We start from the raw sequence: 18,862 nt of genomic DNA, 5'->3' as shown, positions 1-18,862 counted from the left end.
GAAATGTAAGCTTCTCCTGTGAGTCACAGACAAACACAGGATTCTGTCTCCCGATATTTCAGTCGGAAAAGCCCCCCGAGTCCCTTAACTGAATATGGATCTGGATCAAATGCATGTCGTTTGTTTATCAACCGGACTTAACGTGGGAATTTGAACTAATGTAACAGGACATATCAGCGTCAGTTCCAGCGTAGTTCCCGGGGAATGTCTGAGGGTCTAGGTAGGTGCTGGGTAGCGACGCTTATTAAATTTCCAGCCTTCAAACCGCACATTATAAAATACCGCCGATTCATCTGCGAAATCTCATACGGCCGAGGTACCACGAAGGCATCGTTTTTTTTTCTTTTTGTCTTTGTTACTCGGGAGCGTTTAATATGCGCGAAAATGTGATTTGACACTGTGCCATTAGGCCCGCTGTCAAATGAGAAATCACGGTCGGAAATGCAGATCGTTGCAGTTAAATTATGAAAAACTAATTATTGTTCTATTTTCCCAGGTACCTATGAATTATTCCAGAGAATGAGTAAGAAATCAATCATGAATAGTGTAAAAAAAACAGAAACACGTTATTAAAAAAAGTACATAATATGGACAACGGAAGACTGACTCTTGTATGGATGTCTTATAAAAGAGGGGAACAGGAGACAGCTGGAAGGATTTATTTCAGACATATGGGGTGTATGCAGCGTGAAAATGAGGGGGGGGGGGGGTGGCATGTGACAGGGGCTCTGAGGGCAGGGTGGGGAAATCCAGGGTGTATGGAATGTGGACACATGGCTGTCCTGGAGGGGTTATGTAAAGGGTTTATTTGGGGTCTCATTAATGAAAGCCCCCCCCACCCCACCCAATGCTCTCCAACACTACCCATACTCACAGCTGTCCTCTTCCTCAGTGAAGGCGCTGACCACGTAGCAGGCGTACACAAATCCCAGGAGCTGGGGAGGCAAAGCCAGACAAAAGCCAAGTGAGGATAGCAAGGGGGGGGGTCTGCTTCATGTACACCCACCCCCCCATCTGCTTTGTACGCTACACAGGAGACAAACTACAATTGAGAGCACAGCTGACTTGGGTCCAGTGACACCCACAGTGCGGGTTCGAAGAAGGGGTTCCCGATCACTTTCAACCCAAAGTCAGGGACGTGAAAGCTGGCGATGTGGAACATTCTACATCTGCACATGCTTTCATAGCTGCCCATCGAGGGGTGTTCATATCAGTAAAAATAACACACCGAAGTACCCAAAAATCAAGGGAGACTCCCCCCCCCCGTCAATCACAGAACTTGGGCGTGGAGGCAAAAAATGTGCCAATATTTTGGTTTTAAGAGGGAAAAAAAACACTGGAAAGCTACAGGCAGAAGTGAAGAGAGGCAGCAGTAAAGCATAAAAACATGGAGAACCGTGAAGACGAGATCAGGGGCTCTTCAACCAATACTAGCAGGGAAACACCAAACCCATCGCACAGAAGGGAGGATCACCCATCCTCTAGTACAGGACGACTGCAGCCTGCCCGCTAAAAAAGCCGTGACAAGCTGCGTAAACTTACCTTCGCCTCTCAAGTCAGTGCTACCTACTTGTGGCGCAGCACACGATACTGCAAGCCGCATATACAAACATCGGGTGTGATAGCCTGCAGCATTTTAGGTGAAGCATAGCGACGTGAAGCTAATGCAGAAAAGGTTTGGCCAGCTTGCCGCCTCGCCCCGCTAAGCCCACCAAACACATTTGCCGCGTTTTGCACCAATTAAGGTGTCATTGCATGAAATTTCAGCTCGATTGACCTTGCATGTCATTCTGAATATGGCTGAATGGGCGTTTTGTTTCTGTGCGCAGGTGAGCGGGGCAGTGGTGGGTAACTGAGGGGTCTTACCACAAGTTGACCTGCTCGGTTTAGCACGACGGGAACTAAAAAAGTCACAGGATTAAACTGGTCAGTGACCCATGGGTTTGAGAAAACAGGGACACCAAACATCTTTGGTGGCAGTGGAGGGCTAATGGTCGGGGATGTGCTTTTGTAATCGAAAGGCTGCTGGTTCGAATCCCCGTCCAGCAAAGGACCGCTTGTGTACCCTGAACAAGGCCACGCCCCCACACACTGCTCCCCGGGCACTGAATTAGCTGCCCCCCTGCTATGTCATAATGTCACATACAGGTTAAATGCAGAGGACATATTTCTTTGTTGTGTGCTGTGGTGCATCAACAATACCAACTAATCACTTTTCCCCTCATCTTCAGAGAAATACGACTTCACAAAAAAAAAAAAAAACGACAAAGGCCATCATTCACACTTTAAGCAACAACAGGCAGGAAAGAATTACCTTCACAAAGTGTACCGACTTTCTACCACCTCAGTTTTAGGATTTAATCCAACGCACATATGTGACCTCGGTGTGTGCTGAACTCGCGTGACCTCCGTGGGTCAGCCGCTGAGGTCGTCAAGTGCATCACGAAACACGAATTGATTTCAGAACCCCTCATTTCGGACGTGAAGGCGGCCGACGTCAGACCTCTAGGCCAGACGGACATCACTCTGGTCCATCTCAAACCCGCGGTAAATATCACAAAGTCTTCTGATCAGTGGCACGGACCAATGTCATACAGTTTCCCTGAAAGGTTCCCTCTTCAAGCAAAAGAAGGAAAACTGCCTCGAGGCAGTAAACAGCACTGCACTCACTTCAGTTAAGCCAATTTTCAGAGATGAGTAATATGTCTTGCATTCAAACTCAGAAGCTCAATTCACTGTAGTCTTTTCTTTTATTATTTGACTCATTAATCAACACCGTATGTTGGATGGACATGGACAGACGGACAGGAGATTAGCGGCTAATCCTACCCTAATCGCCCAAGTATCTGTGAATAAAGGGCCAACAGACAGAAAGGACCAACAGAGAGGGTGTTGAATTTCTCTAGGATTACTGGGTCCTAGGGCTACATGCTGGCTACCTTCTGCCCTGGTTGGTGGCAGTATGGAGGGACAATGATGAGCCCCCACCCTCCACCCCCGAGAAGTGTAACATCGCCCGTTCGTGTGCCACACTTATTCAGTTCTTTACCAGTTAACCCACACAAAACCACCAGACAGGCAGCTATGGCCTTTGTCTAGGTTGCAGCTGGGAGAACACTGGTAGGGGGGTAGTTTTGGGGGCTTCTGTGACCCCCCCCCACCTCAAAGAACGGACAGTCCTAGGAATCAATCACAGCAGAACCTGCGCCAAAGTATAGAAATGACAAGAGAGTACGGTGTTATATCGCCGCTTGGATCTGATGATGCATGTAAGTGAATAAATGTGTTTGCTGGAGGGAGGTATTTACATGTGGGAGAGTGTTTACAAAGATCCCAGTTTCTCTTGTTTATCGCAGGCTTGGAACGTGATTAATTGCTCCCTGATGAAAACTCAGGCACAGAGAGGTACATTTTTTTCCCTTTTAAGGATAATAGATAGAAGATCGCCAGACATCACTGTCAATATCGGGAAAGAAACTGAATGAAACGACAGAATATGCGACTAAACTAGATAAAAAATTAAATCCCGCACGTCCTTCAGGAAAGTCAAAATAAAAAACCATACAGATAACACACGACTTGAGGAGGAAATACATAACGCAGACAAACTTCTGGAGGCGTGCGTCATCATTGTCAGCTCGCTGCATCATCCAGGGCGGCCATTAACGAGCTGGGTGGACGGGCCGAGCAGATGGGCAGGAATAAATGCGGGAGCCGTTACACGTGCAGGTGGGACGGCGAGCGCGAGTTGCACTCGCGAGCTGGCAGGTTAACGTCCCCGCGGCGTCAGGGATGAGATCAGCGCCGCGTAATGAGCGCCGTAAAAGCTGTCCTCGCTCGGGCACCAGGACACCGGCTGGCAGCGCACAGCTTGCGGGGACCCACCCGTATCAGGACACAGCAGGCGGCGAAGAAAATAACCACAACAGATGCTTACTATTACTCGCATTATAATTACTATAACAGCAGCAGCCGGGAAACCGGCAATTCTTGCAAGCGCAAGGAACTGAAAGCACAGAACGTGCGAAATAAATTCTAAACAATAAACTATTCATTGTAATAATAATAATCGTGCTTTCCAGAAGCATAAATGACTAAAGGCACTAAAAAGCGCCACAGAAAGGCCCTCCACCCACATCCCCTGTGAAGGCTTCCCTCCCTACTAAAATCCGAATTACATCATTTTGCATTTAATACGCTTGGTAACGACACGCCGGCAGCAAACTCGCCGCGAGGGGCGAAGTCACTGCAGCCGCTCGCGCACGTCCTGACAGCCAGCGCCACCACTGCCCCAGGCTGCCCAACACGACACGCGCAGGACGATGCGTGCTTAGGATCAAGGGCAAAAGTACAATTACCTATTAAATACAGCTTTAATATGGGATAGGGTCAACCGCACCAAACTAAATCATCAATAAATACAAGCCTTTAGAATAATATCCAAAGATTATATAGCAGTGTCTGTAAAAACCCGGAAGGATACAAAGCTCCCAAGAGTATCGGGAGGTAGTTTGGGCTGACATTAAATTAAAGATGAAGGTGACTTGCAGATGTGCTGCCCAAGAAATGAGGTTTACCTGCATCATTCATCTATTTGCTGAGGACGTTTGAGCAAACACAAGAGAATACTGCAGTTGTGAATGAATAGTGTTCCTCAGAAGCTGTGACAGGACAGAGTCAGAGACAGGACAGCAGTCAGCTCTAAAAATTAGCCAATCAGTAATAGGGTGGGGGGAGGGCATTGCAAAGATGCCAAACAAGCCAATGGAGCGGACTCATTTGTCAGGCAGTTTAACATCCTGGTTACCTGTAAAACCAGGCCGTTTGCCTCAGGGTTGCCAGGTACTAGCTAAACCTTTCCCCCCTCTGTCCTTCAGTACAGTAAAGTTACACTTAATCCATACTACATTAATATTCACTCCAATAATGCATATGAATAGACTAGCCAATGGCACTGGACGTAAATAGTGCCCTGCTCTGGGGAGAGGCCTCCAAGGCAGCAGGGGGCAGTATGCTCCAGCTCTGAAACACCTCAGAGCTCAGGGTCCGAGTCTGTATCCAAAGCCAGTGCAAACGAGGGGGGGCGTGTCCCACACCACACCCTCATGACACTTCAGGGGGGGCTTCCATAACCAGTGTCGTGGGTGGGCAGTGAAGAGCACCCCTCTGTAGCCCAAAACCAGATCAAAATGACTGGACAGGCACTTAAAGGCTCATCATCGAACCAGAGGAATGAAAAATACCATACAAGTGCCAGATTTAAAAACTTCTCAGGCACCGTACTTAACATGATATATGGCAAATTCTAGAAAAAAAACCACATAAGATCTGAAAAGGGGGAATGTGTGCCTGGTCGCCATGCCGACGGGGTGGTACAATTCTGAGGGGTGGTACAATGTTTTCTTTTTTCAGCAATATCTTATCAGCTGTATTCATTCATCAGGGCAGGGGGGGGTGGGGGGCAGACATCATCCGAGTGGCAGGCTGATCAATGTGGGAGGCTGCGACCCCTGTACTCGGAAGAGGAGCGAGACAAAGGGAGAGGGGAAAGATGGAGCGATGTGGAGGTGATCATGTGATGGGGGGGGGGGTGGGGGTGCAGGTGCCCCCCGTCGCGTGTCCTTTGAGGCAGTAATTGAGTAATAAAACGTCACGGGAAGCAGATGGTGTGCTCTGAAAATGCACGCTTCGCGGGCATGTAGCTCAATCAGCCGTCGCTGAGGAAACGGAAGTCCCCGGGGAGGGGGGCCCAAACCACGGCAGAGGGGACAAAAACCGGGTGCTTCCCCCAGCGCAGATTCCAGGTCTCTGCATCGGGTTCGAAATCCCAGCCTTTTGGTCCAGTTTTAACTTTCCTGTAATGATCCACAAAAAGTTGGAGAGAGCGATCCGGTCTGGGGGGGGGTGGGAGTTCACTGGCCATCGTTAATGTCCTGGGGAATGTTCCGGACTCCGTCCCCCCCCCCCATCACCAACGCCCCCCAGTGGCCGCAGCATGAGGCTCTGAGAGGCTGTGACTTGTAAACGGGATCCATTCACCCCTGGTTTTCTGACTTTCATTCAAATACAGTAACTCAGTGAGCCTGTGGGGGTGGCGGGGTGATGAATGGGCCATCTCCATTACCGCCATCCAAACACGCTCCCCCCCCCCGGCACAAAAGCAGCCTCTTTCATGGAGAGGGGACACAAAATCCTCCTTTTGGCTTCTTGAGCATTTTGCTCTAAGCAAAAAAAAAAAGTTTTAATGGGCTTAGTCATAGCGGAGACCCCCCCCCCCCCCTTCCCCACCAAAAAAACACTCCTTTCTAAAAGAAAAATGCTAAATGGAGGGAAAAAAAACCCACACTTCTATTCTGATAGTGTCTTTTTTTGTGTCCGTTCAGAGAGGTTCCCACAGTGATGGTGAGAATGCTGGCGGACAGCGCCACTGAGAAGCTGGGAGGGGTGTTTAAGGAAATACACGAGGCCAGGGGGTTAGAATGGTGTGTTCCGCCGCTGGTGGGGACTAACTGGATTAACGACCTGGTGACTAATCCGCCCAGTAACACAGAGGCATGCAAAGACACGAACGCGGAGCCGAATGAGGCCATACTGCACATTAAACCCCTCCTGACCCCCCCACACACACACCAACACCAGGGGCAACTTGGAGATAAGACTCACTCACTTAAGGGGGCGTCACAGGGAAATTAACATTTACGATGCCTGACAGCGCTTGCGGTTCGGTGCGAGACTTGCACTCACCTCCTCTGCGGGCTTTTACGTCTGGAGCGACGTCAGTAAAGTCAAGATACAACACGCTTATAATGGGAGAAACACAATTACAGGTGGGGGGGGGGGGGGACTGACCTCATTCACAATCCGCTCCAAGAGACGGCAGCTGCATAATTGACCCCCTCCATCAATTAAATAAACCAGGGACCCGCTTGTTTACATGGGGCTCTGATTCCACCCCCACCCCCCTATAATCTCAGAAATCCTGTTGGGTTCCAGGCAATGCATGTGGAAAAGAAAAAAAACGCCCATAAAAGGTTTATTAAATCTCACGATCTCACATTTATACAATAATCCCCTAAGCTAGCGTGAGCTACACCAGTAAGTGAGTGAGTGGATATTAATTCAGCTCATTTCTGCTGGGTTAATTATCACGGCTGGTCCCCTTAACCTGCTGGTCTTTCTTGCTCAGCTTCGGGCTGAAGCACGTTAGTGTTCCTGGCTGAGGAGTAACCTCACGACTCTGTGGTGCGGCGCGAGTAACCTCACGACTCTGTGGTGCGGCGTGAGTAACCTCACGACTCTGTGGTGCGGCGTGAGTAACCTCACGACTCTGTGGCGCGGCGTGAGTAACCTCACGACTCTGTGGTGCGGCGTGAGTAACCTCACGACTCTGTGGTGCGGCGCGAGTAACCTCACGACTCTGTGGTGCGGCGTGAGTAACCTCACGACTCTGTGGTGCGGCGCGAGTAACCTCACGACTCTGTGGTGTCCCCGAGAGAGCCGTCGCTGTCAAAGCCGTGATGCTGAAATGCTCGCCACGCGGGGCGTAATTGGGACGGGATCGATGCGGTTAATGCGCGTGTCGGCATGTGTGCCAGGTCGCCATGCCGACGGGCTCGCAGATTCCCCATTCCCAGCGGCGGCACTCACCGCGACGAGGATCTGGAAGGCACTGTGCAGGACCTCGATGTACTGGAACTCCAACAGACAGCCCATGACGGAGATGTAGGCCTGGCTGTCTGGACCGCGCACGCTGGCAGCTGGCATCTCCTTCCGCAACGCAGCCCGGCCCGTGCTCGCTCCACCACGAGTGATGCGCCGAGATGTTGAAGGTCAGGAGGTCGCTCTCCTGCAACAACAGCCCGAGGACTGGTGTCAGAAATCATATGCCGGCTACAAGGCTCCTAGCAGGCGTGGGCGCGTAGGCAGATCAACGTTTACACCCAGATGATCAGAAAGCCAGATTGCCGCTAAGACTTTTAACGTTCAGAAGGAGAGCAAAGCCATCATGGCCAGAGTTTGGGGGTGGGGAGGTAATACGGGGTTTGGGGTGGGAGGGGTGCGCTCACTGCAAGATCCCTGGGGCAGGCATATAGGTAAAAGGTCTCCAACGCTGAGTCATACTGAAGGCTACGATTTACTCTGGCATAACAACCCCCCCCCCCCAGGAGCTGGGCCTTCTTGCAGCTGCGGGCTCTTCCAAGCCAGTGCAGCCACAGGCAGTGGGGTCAGTGACGGCACTGGAGTCACAGTCATTTGGTCCTGAGGGCTGGAGCGTGGCTGCAGTGGGGCATTAGCTGATGGTCAGACCCGAGAGCTTCCCCAGCAGGCTTCAGCGGTGCTGGGCTGAGAAGCACGTCCACTCAAGGTGAGGAGCTTCTGCAAAACCGTCTGGAGGGCTGCACAGGGGTCTCAGAGCACCGGCCAGACGAACAAAGACCGTCTGACCAGACAGCGAGCAGATACCGCGTGGAAGGAGAACCGGAAGAGCAGGAGAGCGAGCGAGAGAGCGAGAGAGCTAGATGAGAGAGAGAAGCAGAAGAACATCCCCAAAGATCTTAGAGGACTTTTCATGGATGATTTGAAAATTCAGCCTTTACCAGAGGGATTCTGACTGGGAGGTTGTGAGAACCCCCCCCCCCCCCCACCGCCAGCTCAGTAATAATTGGACATAACAGGTACAGCTGGCATGGACTGGGTGGTGTTAACCCAACAGATGGAGATGGTTTGGATTCAGATGAGTGCACATGGCTGGTGGGAGGAGTCAGCGAGGAAGACGAGGAGGAAGACGAGGAGGACGGTTGCCCAACAATGCTGACGGATAGATTGAAGCTTCGGTTTTCAGATGTTAACATTCTGTCACGTTGAAGGATTTGACAGGTACTTCATTATGCTGCTGGAGAAAACCCGCCCAAGCTCCAGGAGTGATGGATGCGGTGGGCAGGGCGGGGCTGGGGGGGGGGGGGGTGAGTCAGATGCAGGCAGAGACGAGTCACCGGAGTATCACAGGATGTGGGGCAGGGGGAGGGTGGATGTCACCGGATAACCTTGCAAGGGGAACCGCAACGATCTCGTATACCCGGGGGAGGTACGGTTACTTGGCCGGCATTATGAGCCGTGGATAGGTTTAAGCCCCCCCCAAAGCACTGATTGGCTGCGTCCCCGCATGGCGACCTGGAGCGAGCTGGCGAATGCTGACCTCTGCAATTAAACAACAGGGCAGCGAGAAAATCACAAACGTGCCCCTCCAAACACGGACCGACCGGGAGGACTGAGCTCAGTTTTGGTTATTATGAGCAAGAGGGAGTGGATATGTGTACACACCTTATTTATAGGTAGGTGAAAACGATCCCATAAACCTCACACACCACAGAGATTTGCAAAGCCAAGGAAAACAGGGTAGATTGTACCCCTTTAAAATTTGACCTTGGAGGCAAGAGCCAAGTGAAAAGAGGAGCAAAGGAGGGACCAGAGGTGGCACTGAAGACGGAGGACAATCAGGAAGCCGAGCAACACGATGGCATTTATGATTTGCCGACGACATGTAATGCACATGCTGTTCTTTGGGGAAGGAACTTTTAATTTTCGTTTTAGAAACACTTAGAAAGTTGCTCTCGGATAGGTAATTAATAAACTTTTTTTCCTCAAAAGAGCAGGTAGCCTACAGAGAAATGAAAAAAAACCTTCCTTATGAAAGGAAAAACTCATCGACATGCAGATGATGTCAGGCGCTCGCTGATATCCGCCATTAAGTGCACTCTGAGAGATCTCCACACGGCGGGAGAAAAGGCTGCGAATCTCACATCCCCTCAATCATCTGCTAGTGCCATCGCTCTGACAGGGATGTGAATCTGACGAAACGCTTTAAATGAAAATAAAAAGGCACGATTTATACCTGACAGCGAGTGGCTGTGCTCGTGTAAAGATTCCCACTAACTGCAGCAGCACACTGCAGGGGGGATGCTGGAGGTATTTGGTAGGATGTATTCAGCCCCTTATCAGTACCTCTCTCAAAAAAAAAAAAACACACAAAGGAAGATCATGGTTAGTCCATAATTCATGCGTTGCTGATATAGTCCTTGGCCTTGATTGTAATTATGAAGACCACATCGACCATGTAATCCCACACTGGGGGTGGAGGAGAATCTCAAGGCCAGAACCCGGCGAGTTCTTCCTCACCTTGAGACATGGCGCCGTAAGGAATGTCCTGCCAGCCATTTTTCCATTGAACGGCCACGGTTTTGCAAGTCGGGAGCCTGTTATTTTGCCGGCGTCCGCACGGCAGAGGAATCCGCCAGCTGAGATACAAGCTTCATCTCAACACGCAGCCAAATGTTTTGTTTCTTAAAAAACTCCCGTCCCCCATACAGCTGAAGTGAAAGTCAAAGGGGCCTGGGGCACACCCCCAGCTAATCATATGCCCCTGGGGGAGCTGTTCAGGCAAACCCATGATCCTCAGAGCGATCTGACAGGAGAAACCCATGGATCTGAACTTCACGCTAGGAGCACAGGGGATGAAGGCGGTGTGGGGTGAACCGGGTATATGGGGACGCGACCCCCAAAGTTACTGGGGGGGGGGGGGGGAGCAGGGCTGCCTTTCCCACAAGCAGGTCCAGCCAGATAAACACCAGAATCACGTGTTTCCAGCCCCTGAACCAGATCGGTTAGCGAGTTCCACTGCATTGGTGGCTTCCAGATCAGAACAGAACAGTGATGTTTATGGGGCCACTGACCCCATCTTGCTCTCCATAAGACACAGATACAAGCTTGGGGGGGGGACAGCACAGGGTCGGCCAGCATCTAGTACCCTTGGAGCTGGGGGTTAAAGGTTTCGATCAAGGGCCCAGTGGTAGCATCACTCTGTCAACCACAGGATTGGAACCAACGACCTTCTGATCATGAGCACACAAGCTTAACACACACAGCCACTGAACACACAGTGGCCCTTAAAAATGTCCTTAATTTCAAAACAGATTTGCTTACCTTGGAAAGACCTCCCACGTCCAGGTAGAAGCAGATGATGAAGACATTCCACGCCACCCAGAGGGCGGTCCAGACAGCATACTGTCAGAAAATGGGGGGGTGAGGTGAGTGGAATGCAGATAATTACGCTAATCAGTCAATACCGGGAACAGCATGTAATGCAAAAGACTTTCAGCTCATGACCTGAAGGCGGAAGGTTCGAGTTCCCACAAGAACGTTGATGTAGTGTCCCAGAGCTGGGAAACTAACACACAGGGCCCGGATAAACCATAAGTCTGCTACAGTGCCCCCTTCAGGAGCAAAAAGTACACAAATATCTGAATAAATAGCTAACAAGCACCTGGGCTGTGAGGGTTACCCTAAGGGACACACCCAGGCTCACCTGCAGGGGGCAACAGTGTTTAGGGAAATTCTTATGAGATAAACACACAACACAATTAGCATCATCACACACCGCACAATTAATCCGAGGATGTGTTAATTACCTCCCTAATCTGCCATCTTTCATTCCTTTCATTATTTCACTGTACACTGAACCACCAGCAAAAACAGCAACTTCTGTTTTATCGGAAGACAATTTTAACCAACCCAAACCTGCATGGTCCCAGTCATTTACATAAAAAAAATACAGAAAGCTTTGTTTAAAAAAATGGGGGGGGGGGTTCTTTAAAGTGCAAATTAGAAGAGCCGAGTGCCTTTTAAGCCAGCGGTTGTCGTCTTTGGTTAGCTGGCTCACGCGGCTCGTTACTGGGAAGGAAAATCAACGTTCGGACCGTCATTACTGTTCAAAGAGGAAAATAATGAATCACAATATCGTCCTTAAGGGGAAAGCCTTCGCTTTTTTCCTAAGAGAACCTCATTAGTTTCCATTAATATGCACAATTTCATGTTATTGTGAGCTATTCACAAATAAAAATATATGCTTAAAGCTGTAGCGTCACAATAAAACATCAATATTTTCATCAAACCACTGGACATTTTCGCAACACCAGAAAAAAAAATGACCCAATGACACGTACAGAATCAGAAACATTGCAGAAAATGGACTTTAAATCGTCCCCTTAGCCCTCAAAGGAGGCCGTAAGTAACCATCCTCCTAACTACACCCATAAAATCCAAATATCGAAGGCAGCCAGATTTAAGGTTTATCTAATATTTGAGTGAGCCTGGGTTTTGTGTTGCGTGGAGGGATTAATTACTTTAATTACAGCTGGATTAAGGATATGATTTATAGGGAGACATTTGCAGTGTTTGTATGATAAGCAACAGGAGCTCAGCCTGAGGCTGAAACATTTTGTTCACTGTAAGAATAAGGTCCATCATTATTTATCTCCGTTTAGGTGAGATTTTTGTACAAAGAAACTGACAAAGGTGGAAAGTTCAGGTGCAGAAAGTACAAATCCAGACCAAGATTTTGTTTCAACCAACCAGCGGAGTAACTCCGACTGTGACTTTTTATACCCGACTGGTTGGTTGAAGCTAAATCTTGAACCGTATTTGCACTTTATGAACCAGAATCTGCCACCTCTGGAAGCTGACTAATTAGACTTGTTTGTAGATATGGATATTTTATTCAATTCTGGTTAAGTACTTTGTTCCAGGGTACAATATCAGAATCATCCTGAGAAGCGAACCAGCAAAAAAATCACATCATACATCCATGTCCTTAAGGACTTACTGCACGTGCATGCGGAGACTCACCACTACGATATAGCGTGGCCTGTACTGGATGGTGCCGAAGAGGCCCAGGATGACGATGATGATGTGGAAGAAGTTTGCCAAGATGGGAGCCCACTGATAGCCCAGGAAGTCGAACACCTGTCTCTCCAAGGCCACCATCTGCAAGGAGGAGAGTCGAAGAAAGACATGAAAGAGAGAAAGGAAGAAAGTTTCGAGTCCATCTCCTCACAATTTCCATTGCGACAATCTCAGGAGTGACCACACTTAAAGTATTACAAGGAGATGAAGTCTCACTCTGCCTGAGGTCCACGGGTCATAAAACATCATTTCAAGAAAATTTTTGTCATTTCAAGATGTGTAGGCATGCAGGGAAACTCAACAGCAGTTAGACTGGCGTAGACGGTTGATAAACAGTTATGAGTTTAAGCTGTGACAGGGTAGTGACAAGGCAGCAGTGTGTTGAGGTGTGTGACCCTTGTCATCATGACCCAATTTCCCAATCCGGTCCTCAGGAACCCAGAGACAGTCCATGGACCTCGGAGGGAGTAAAAACACGGACCGACAGCAGGTCCCCGAGGACCGGATCGGGAAACACTGCCCAAGTCAATTTGGTGTGGAATTATCAAGAAGGGCATTTAAAGTCACTACCACCAAACTTCAAAATGCCTCCTACCATCAGGAACCCTAAGTACCCGTCTCCATCAGCGCATGGAGGCAGGAGAAACACCAGCCTCCCAGCATCTTAGGTTTGACACGGGGCATCGCTCTCGGCACAAACACATCGCAGTGGCTCAATTCACCACGGAAGAGAAAGAATCCCATTCCGCTTTGAAATGACTTGTTTGAACTGACACACCCCCGCAGATGATTCGTGGCACTCACCCATGCTGCGTGAATCACAGCTGAATAATTCAGAGACGTCTTGGAGGGGGGAGATGGCAGGGGTTCGCCATCAGACGCCATTCGACGCTGCGATTTAATTAAACACAGTATTCGGAAACTCGGGAGAATCAGCCCACTGGTTCGGTGGGGGCCTGGGGGTGGGGTGTGCGGGCAACCCATGGCATTTGATTATAATCTCGTAGCGGACTGGGGGCTGAGATGCTGGTGGAGCGTAACGGCGGGATGACGGATGACAGCAGTGCCCCCCCGTGCGTGGCGACAGGGGACAGCGACACAGTGGGCTGAACGGCTACAACCCGTGAGACGGCTTTGTAGCCGCTAAATTAAAGGGACCCAAGTCGTGCGTAACAGACGACCAATTTCACGTAACGTAACGTGTGGGGAAAATAAGGAAATGGGGGGAGGAGGTAACCAGGTACATGTGCAGTTGGCCAGTGAGACAAAAAGATCCACCTCCGCTCTTAGAGCAATTAATGCTCAACAAACAGAGCGTCAACTGCATGTCCATTCAAGTGTGTATTAAATCCACCCATCAGAGCCTCCCTCTTTGTCATGCACGAGGAGAGGAGCAGGCGCTTCATGCTAAATAAAGGGAGGTCTGTCATTAGCGGGAGAAACTGGCACGCAGAGGCAGCCTGGGCCTTAACGCGCAAGTGATCACTCCAGTGTAGCCCCAGGACAGACCCTATGCTCTATAGCTATTAAGAAGATGGTTATATTCTTTGGAAATAATTATGGAATCCAACAATCTATTACTTAAGCGATCCATCGACGTACATAAAAATAATAACGGATTAAACTGAAGCTATATCAAAGCAGCTTGTTTATACTGACACAATACTGCATTGCTGTAATGACGATCGATCAAATATTGACCGATCGAATCAGCAACTCGAAGAGCTTCTTCCAGATGATCATCATCTTCTAGACGAGTGTTTCTCAAACCAGCACTCAGAAACCCCCCCCCCCCAGACAGAGAGCAAAAACATGGACTCCCGATTATCAAGGAATTGGGAGACAGCAAAAATGTGGACTCTCTAGGCGTCCCTGAGGGATGCTTTGAGAAACACTCTTCTAGAAGATAATCTGTCAGAAACAGCATAACTTGAGGGGCGGCAGCCTCTAGCTGATATTCACCATCACACAAGCTCTTAGGTTGACATCCAGATGTGAGAATCCTTTCACGCATCCCCTTTCACAGCACATTCATCTGGACAAGTGCATAGTAAGGGGGCTCAAGCGGGACAATCGGCAATTCAGAGTCTGCCCTCAGGGGGCCTCCTTCGGCTCCCGTCCCAGTGACCAGTGTTTCTGGGCTGCTTTAGTCCAGAACACAAAAGCCTGTCTTCATTTGGCAGATGCAATGGATGCAAATCAAGACAGGAAGTCCCGGTTTCCAACCGGCTGCTTCCACTGGGCTTCGCGTTCGCCTGGCGGGCGGCGGCCACCCGTGCTTCAAGATTACTTTGCCGAATGGATTTCCTCCTCTGATTTTTTTCCGGATTCAGTTGTTGTAGCGCCAATTTAAAAATCATCCGTCAAACAGATAAGTAGCGCCATCACACCCCGACCGTATGGGGGCATCAATCACCAGACGATTGTTTTGTACGTGTGCGGACCACCCAGGAGGTCAGGGAGGGGGGGTCAAAAGGTCAGAGGGTGGAGCCATTTCCCTTTCCCATGAGGTTGCATTAAGATACCTTGCAAGTGCGTTCAGTGTATAGCTGCTGAGCATTTTCAGAGGATAAATATCGAACTGGAAGTTGAGTTAGTTGGCTGTTTTCTTTTCTTGCACCGGATGGGGGGGTGGTGCTGGAGAAACACTTGTTCATACAAACTGATATGCAGGCCATCGAGGGCACAACCCGAGGGCTGAGGACCAGGCTTCTTAATGTGGTGATGTCTCCAGTAAGCGCCGAGCACTGTTCCATCTGCCCAATGCGAGTCACGCGTGAGTCACAATTTATTACCCCCATCCAGCGAAGCAAGAGGTTCTCCGAAGAACCAAAGCACATTTCAGACCAATCCAGCTTTGAGGAGATGGAATAAAAGAAGGTGTTCACCTGAGGACGCCACCAGCACAGGCTACGTTGTTATTCTTCTCACAGACCTCATTCCTTTCCTCATCATCATATCATGAGAAATCTACCATGTTGGTTCACGATTTCCACGAATACATATTAGTGAAGAAACGAGAGCAGCTGAAACTCCATAGAGAAAAATTTGCTGCCGTCACGGGCAGAGGTCTGCGATACCCATCTGGGCGGGATCTGGGCAACATTTCCAGCTAAAGTCCGGCAGTGAAAAACAGTGAGGATGGGGAGCGATAGCGGCTGTTCTCAGATAAGAGCGATTAGCGGCGCAACCTCCAGGAATTTCCAAAGCCTAAAATATATCCAGAAGAAAACCTCAACTGGCAATGTTGTTATCGGTGTAGAAACTTGCAGCAGAGTGGAATTACAGGTCAGAACCCCGTTACATGATCTGAGCACACAGACCTTCTCCTCTAGGCACACCCCAGAAGGCCAGAGGAGGGCATGATTTCTGTCAACACCGGCATCAAATTCGGTTTGCAAGAGGATGTTCACCAGGTGTGTCCCGTTTGGCTGTTTGCCCATCATAGAAAGGGGGATGTAGGGACATGCCCACCCCCTAATCCCATGCTCAGCGGCACCCCCCAACCCAGTACCATATCATTTTCCCCAATTCCTCAAACTGTACCCACTCCTGCACGCAAATAAAGTCCCCTGCTGCCCCCCCCCCCCCCAAAATCTACGGCACGTGGCTCTCAGCAAGAAATCTTACACTTGAAATCTTCTCAGACAGGAGGAGGAGGAGGAGTCAGCGAGTACTTCTGAAAATCCCTACATTTTCTCTACTCTCCCTCATATGGTGCAGAAGGAGACGCTTCTATCAAGGAGACATATAGCAAATAACAGACCCACGTTATGCTGTGAGTCTCACCTGAGAGACTGACTAGAACAGAGTTTCCTAATCCGGTCTTCAGGGATCCTCCAACGGTCCAAGTTTTTGCTCCCTCCGATCTCCCTGCCAGACAGTCCACATTTTCGCTCCCTCCTGCAAAAATGTCCACCGTCTCTGGGTCCCCAAAGACTGGATTGGGATACACCGCACTAGAGGATGACCGACACTGTTTAATGGGAAACGGAACGGAAGCTAAAGGATAAGCGACGAGCTCACCAGCGTTGGCGGGAGAGGTGCCCTCCAGCATGGGCCGGATGTGCTACTTCTCGAATTTAGATACTCACCATAAAGCGATCATCTCCACAAAGGAAGTAGAGGGCAGAGAGGCCATGGAGGTGGGGGCTGGGGGGGGGGGGCGTACGGTGCATCAGGAACCATTGGGACTCATTAAGTAACACTCACAAGGCGATAACGATGCTTTTAAAGCTTGCTAGAGCGCAGGGCGTATCGCCGGAGAAGCACAAGCGGCTGTTTATCAGATTCAGCCGCTCCGTAATAATAACCCAATTCCCAAATTAGGCCCACCTATCCCTCAAATCTGGTTCCATAATGCAGCCCCCCCCCCCCCACCCCACGATTGATTACTGTCATCTGTTCGTTCATCGAGTTTCCCTTTGTTAATAGGACCGGTCTTCCCCCCTCCCTCATTCTTGTTGAGGCGAAGCCGACCGCAAAAGACCTTAATGTCTGCCAGTAAAAAGCTATCGGCAGAGGGATGATGATGATGATGATGGTGATGATGATGAAGAATGGGGAAAGGATACGATATCGGGGAAGCTCATCAAAGCTCGGTGATCGAGCATGAACGGCCGAGACGCAGCAGCCTCACCATCCCTGAGGTGGCGACTGCGGCTGCTATCTGGCAGGACTTTATCAATCACAGCGAACATCTCTCTGAAGGTCGAATCACATCGGGGCTTTGGTTTCTCGCTGATGATGACATCACTGGGATACGCCGAGTCCATGCCGCCCGTTTAAGCCCAAGCATCTGCGGCATACCTAGCGTTTAGCTTCCACAATTCCGGGTCAATTATTCAACCCCCCCTCACCCCCGCCTGAGGATAGTATGGAAGCTCCGCTTCGCACTCCCAAAACGCTTCCCCCTCACAGTGGAGAGATCATAAACAGGATAGATGATAAAAGGGGATATCTGGTACATCCATCCATGCACCCACACGTTTTCTAGAACCAGATATCTGTCACAGGGTCAGGGTGAGTTCACAGCCCATCCCAGGGAGCACAAAGTGGGGGAACGGCCCGGATGGGATGGGAGTCCATCGCAGGGTGTGCACACACACACACGTTTATAATTATATTTTTGTGGGGACTCTCCATTCATTTCTATAGGGAAAACTCTAATCCCACCAATGACGAACTTAACCCCCACTCAGCCCTGACCTTAACCATAAGTAACTAAACAAAATACGAGACTTATAGCATTTTTAGTTTTTTGATAGCATTCACGGATCTTTGTGGGGACCTGAAAAATGGTCCCCATAATGTAATATAAACGCAATCCACACACACAACAGACTGGAGACACAACAACAACAGAGCCATGTCTTCCTTGAACTATACTTGGCAACTGGCCCCTGCTTAAAGTTGATTGGTCCCTGGCGAAGCCCCTCTACTGTCACTCACAGATTTGAAAGAAATCATTGGCTAATGATAAGGTTGGCCACTTTGTATGCATTATACTCCCCACCTTAAACAAAATTCTAGAATCGTCCCTGGTTGGAAACCCACATAGACATTCAGAAGAACATGCAAACCACAACACATACTGAAACCCCGCACTGGCTGGCTAGCACTGGTTCTTCCAGCATGTTACCACCACCGTTTAATGTGTAGAGCTTGCTTCTAACAATCAATGATTTTGATGAATCAGTCCAGAAGGTCACACGGCTCTACAGACCTTCCCACAACTGGAAGGGTGAAAACTGTTTAGTGCAAACATTGACAGCATTTTCCGGAGCGAAATCCACCCCGATCACATCCCAAAGACCCAGACGAAGACCCAACCTGTAGCTGTAGCCAATAACACAAAGGCTGCACTACTGGTGCCGTTTCGGAAATGAGCAAGCAGTCTTTCGTCTTCTCTTCCTCTGACGGTCTTGTGGACGTGAGAGTCATACTGCTTCATACTCTGAGAGCTGATTTATTTATATCCGGCTGTCCCGGAGTAAATGGGCCGTGTGCTGCTTTTATAGGAGCCGCTAACGGGACCTTCTCAAGCCGATTTACAGCTGTTAATGCCTCTCTGTTCAGGCTCAGTGTCTTTTTCCATTCTCCACACAGGCGTGTCGTTTCACGT

At 49.6% G+C, this 18,862-nt stretch overlaps 1 protein-coding gene across 1 annotated transcript in view; it reads right to left on the bottom strand.

Annotated features, from left to right (window-relative positions):
* The window catches only part of LOC125712992 (sodium/potassium-transporting ATPase subunit beta-1-interacting protein 4-like), a 24,615-nt gene extending 5,753 nt beyond the window's left edge, over positions 1-18,862 (bottom strand). Inside the window, 6 exon segments of the mRNA XM_048983661.1 lie at positions 875-935; positions 7,648-7,776; positions 7,778-7,846; positions 10,981-11,061; positions 12,682-12,819; positions 18,571-18,862. Coding sequence (XP_048839618.1) covers positions 875-935; positions 7,648-7,776; positions 7,778-7,846; positions 10,981-11,061; positions 12,682-12,819; positions 18,571-18,681 — 589 coding nt within the window. The 5' untranslated portion in view covers positions 18,682-18,862.

This window comes from Brienomyrus brachyistius, chromosome 18 (genome assembly GCF_023856365.1).
Source record: "Brienomyrus brachyistius isolate T26 chromosome 18, BBRACH_0.4, whole genome shotgun sequence".
Classification (NCBI taxonomy): Eukaryota; Metazoa; Chordata; class Actinopteri; order Osteoglossiformes; family Mormyridae; genus Brienomyrus; species Brienomyrus brachyistius.
Note: the sequence above shows the minus strand (reverse complement) of the source record. Positions and strands in the feature narration are given on the sequence as shown.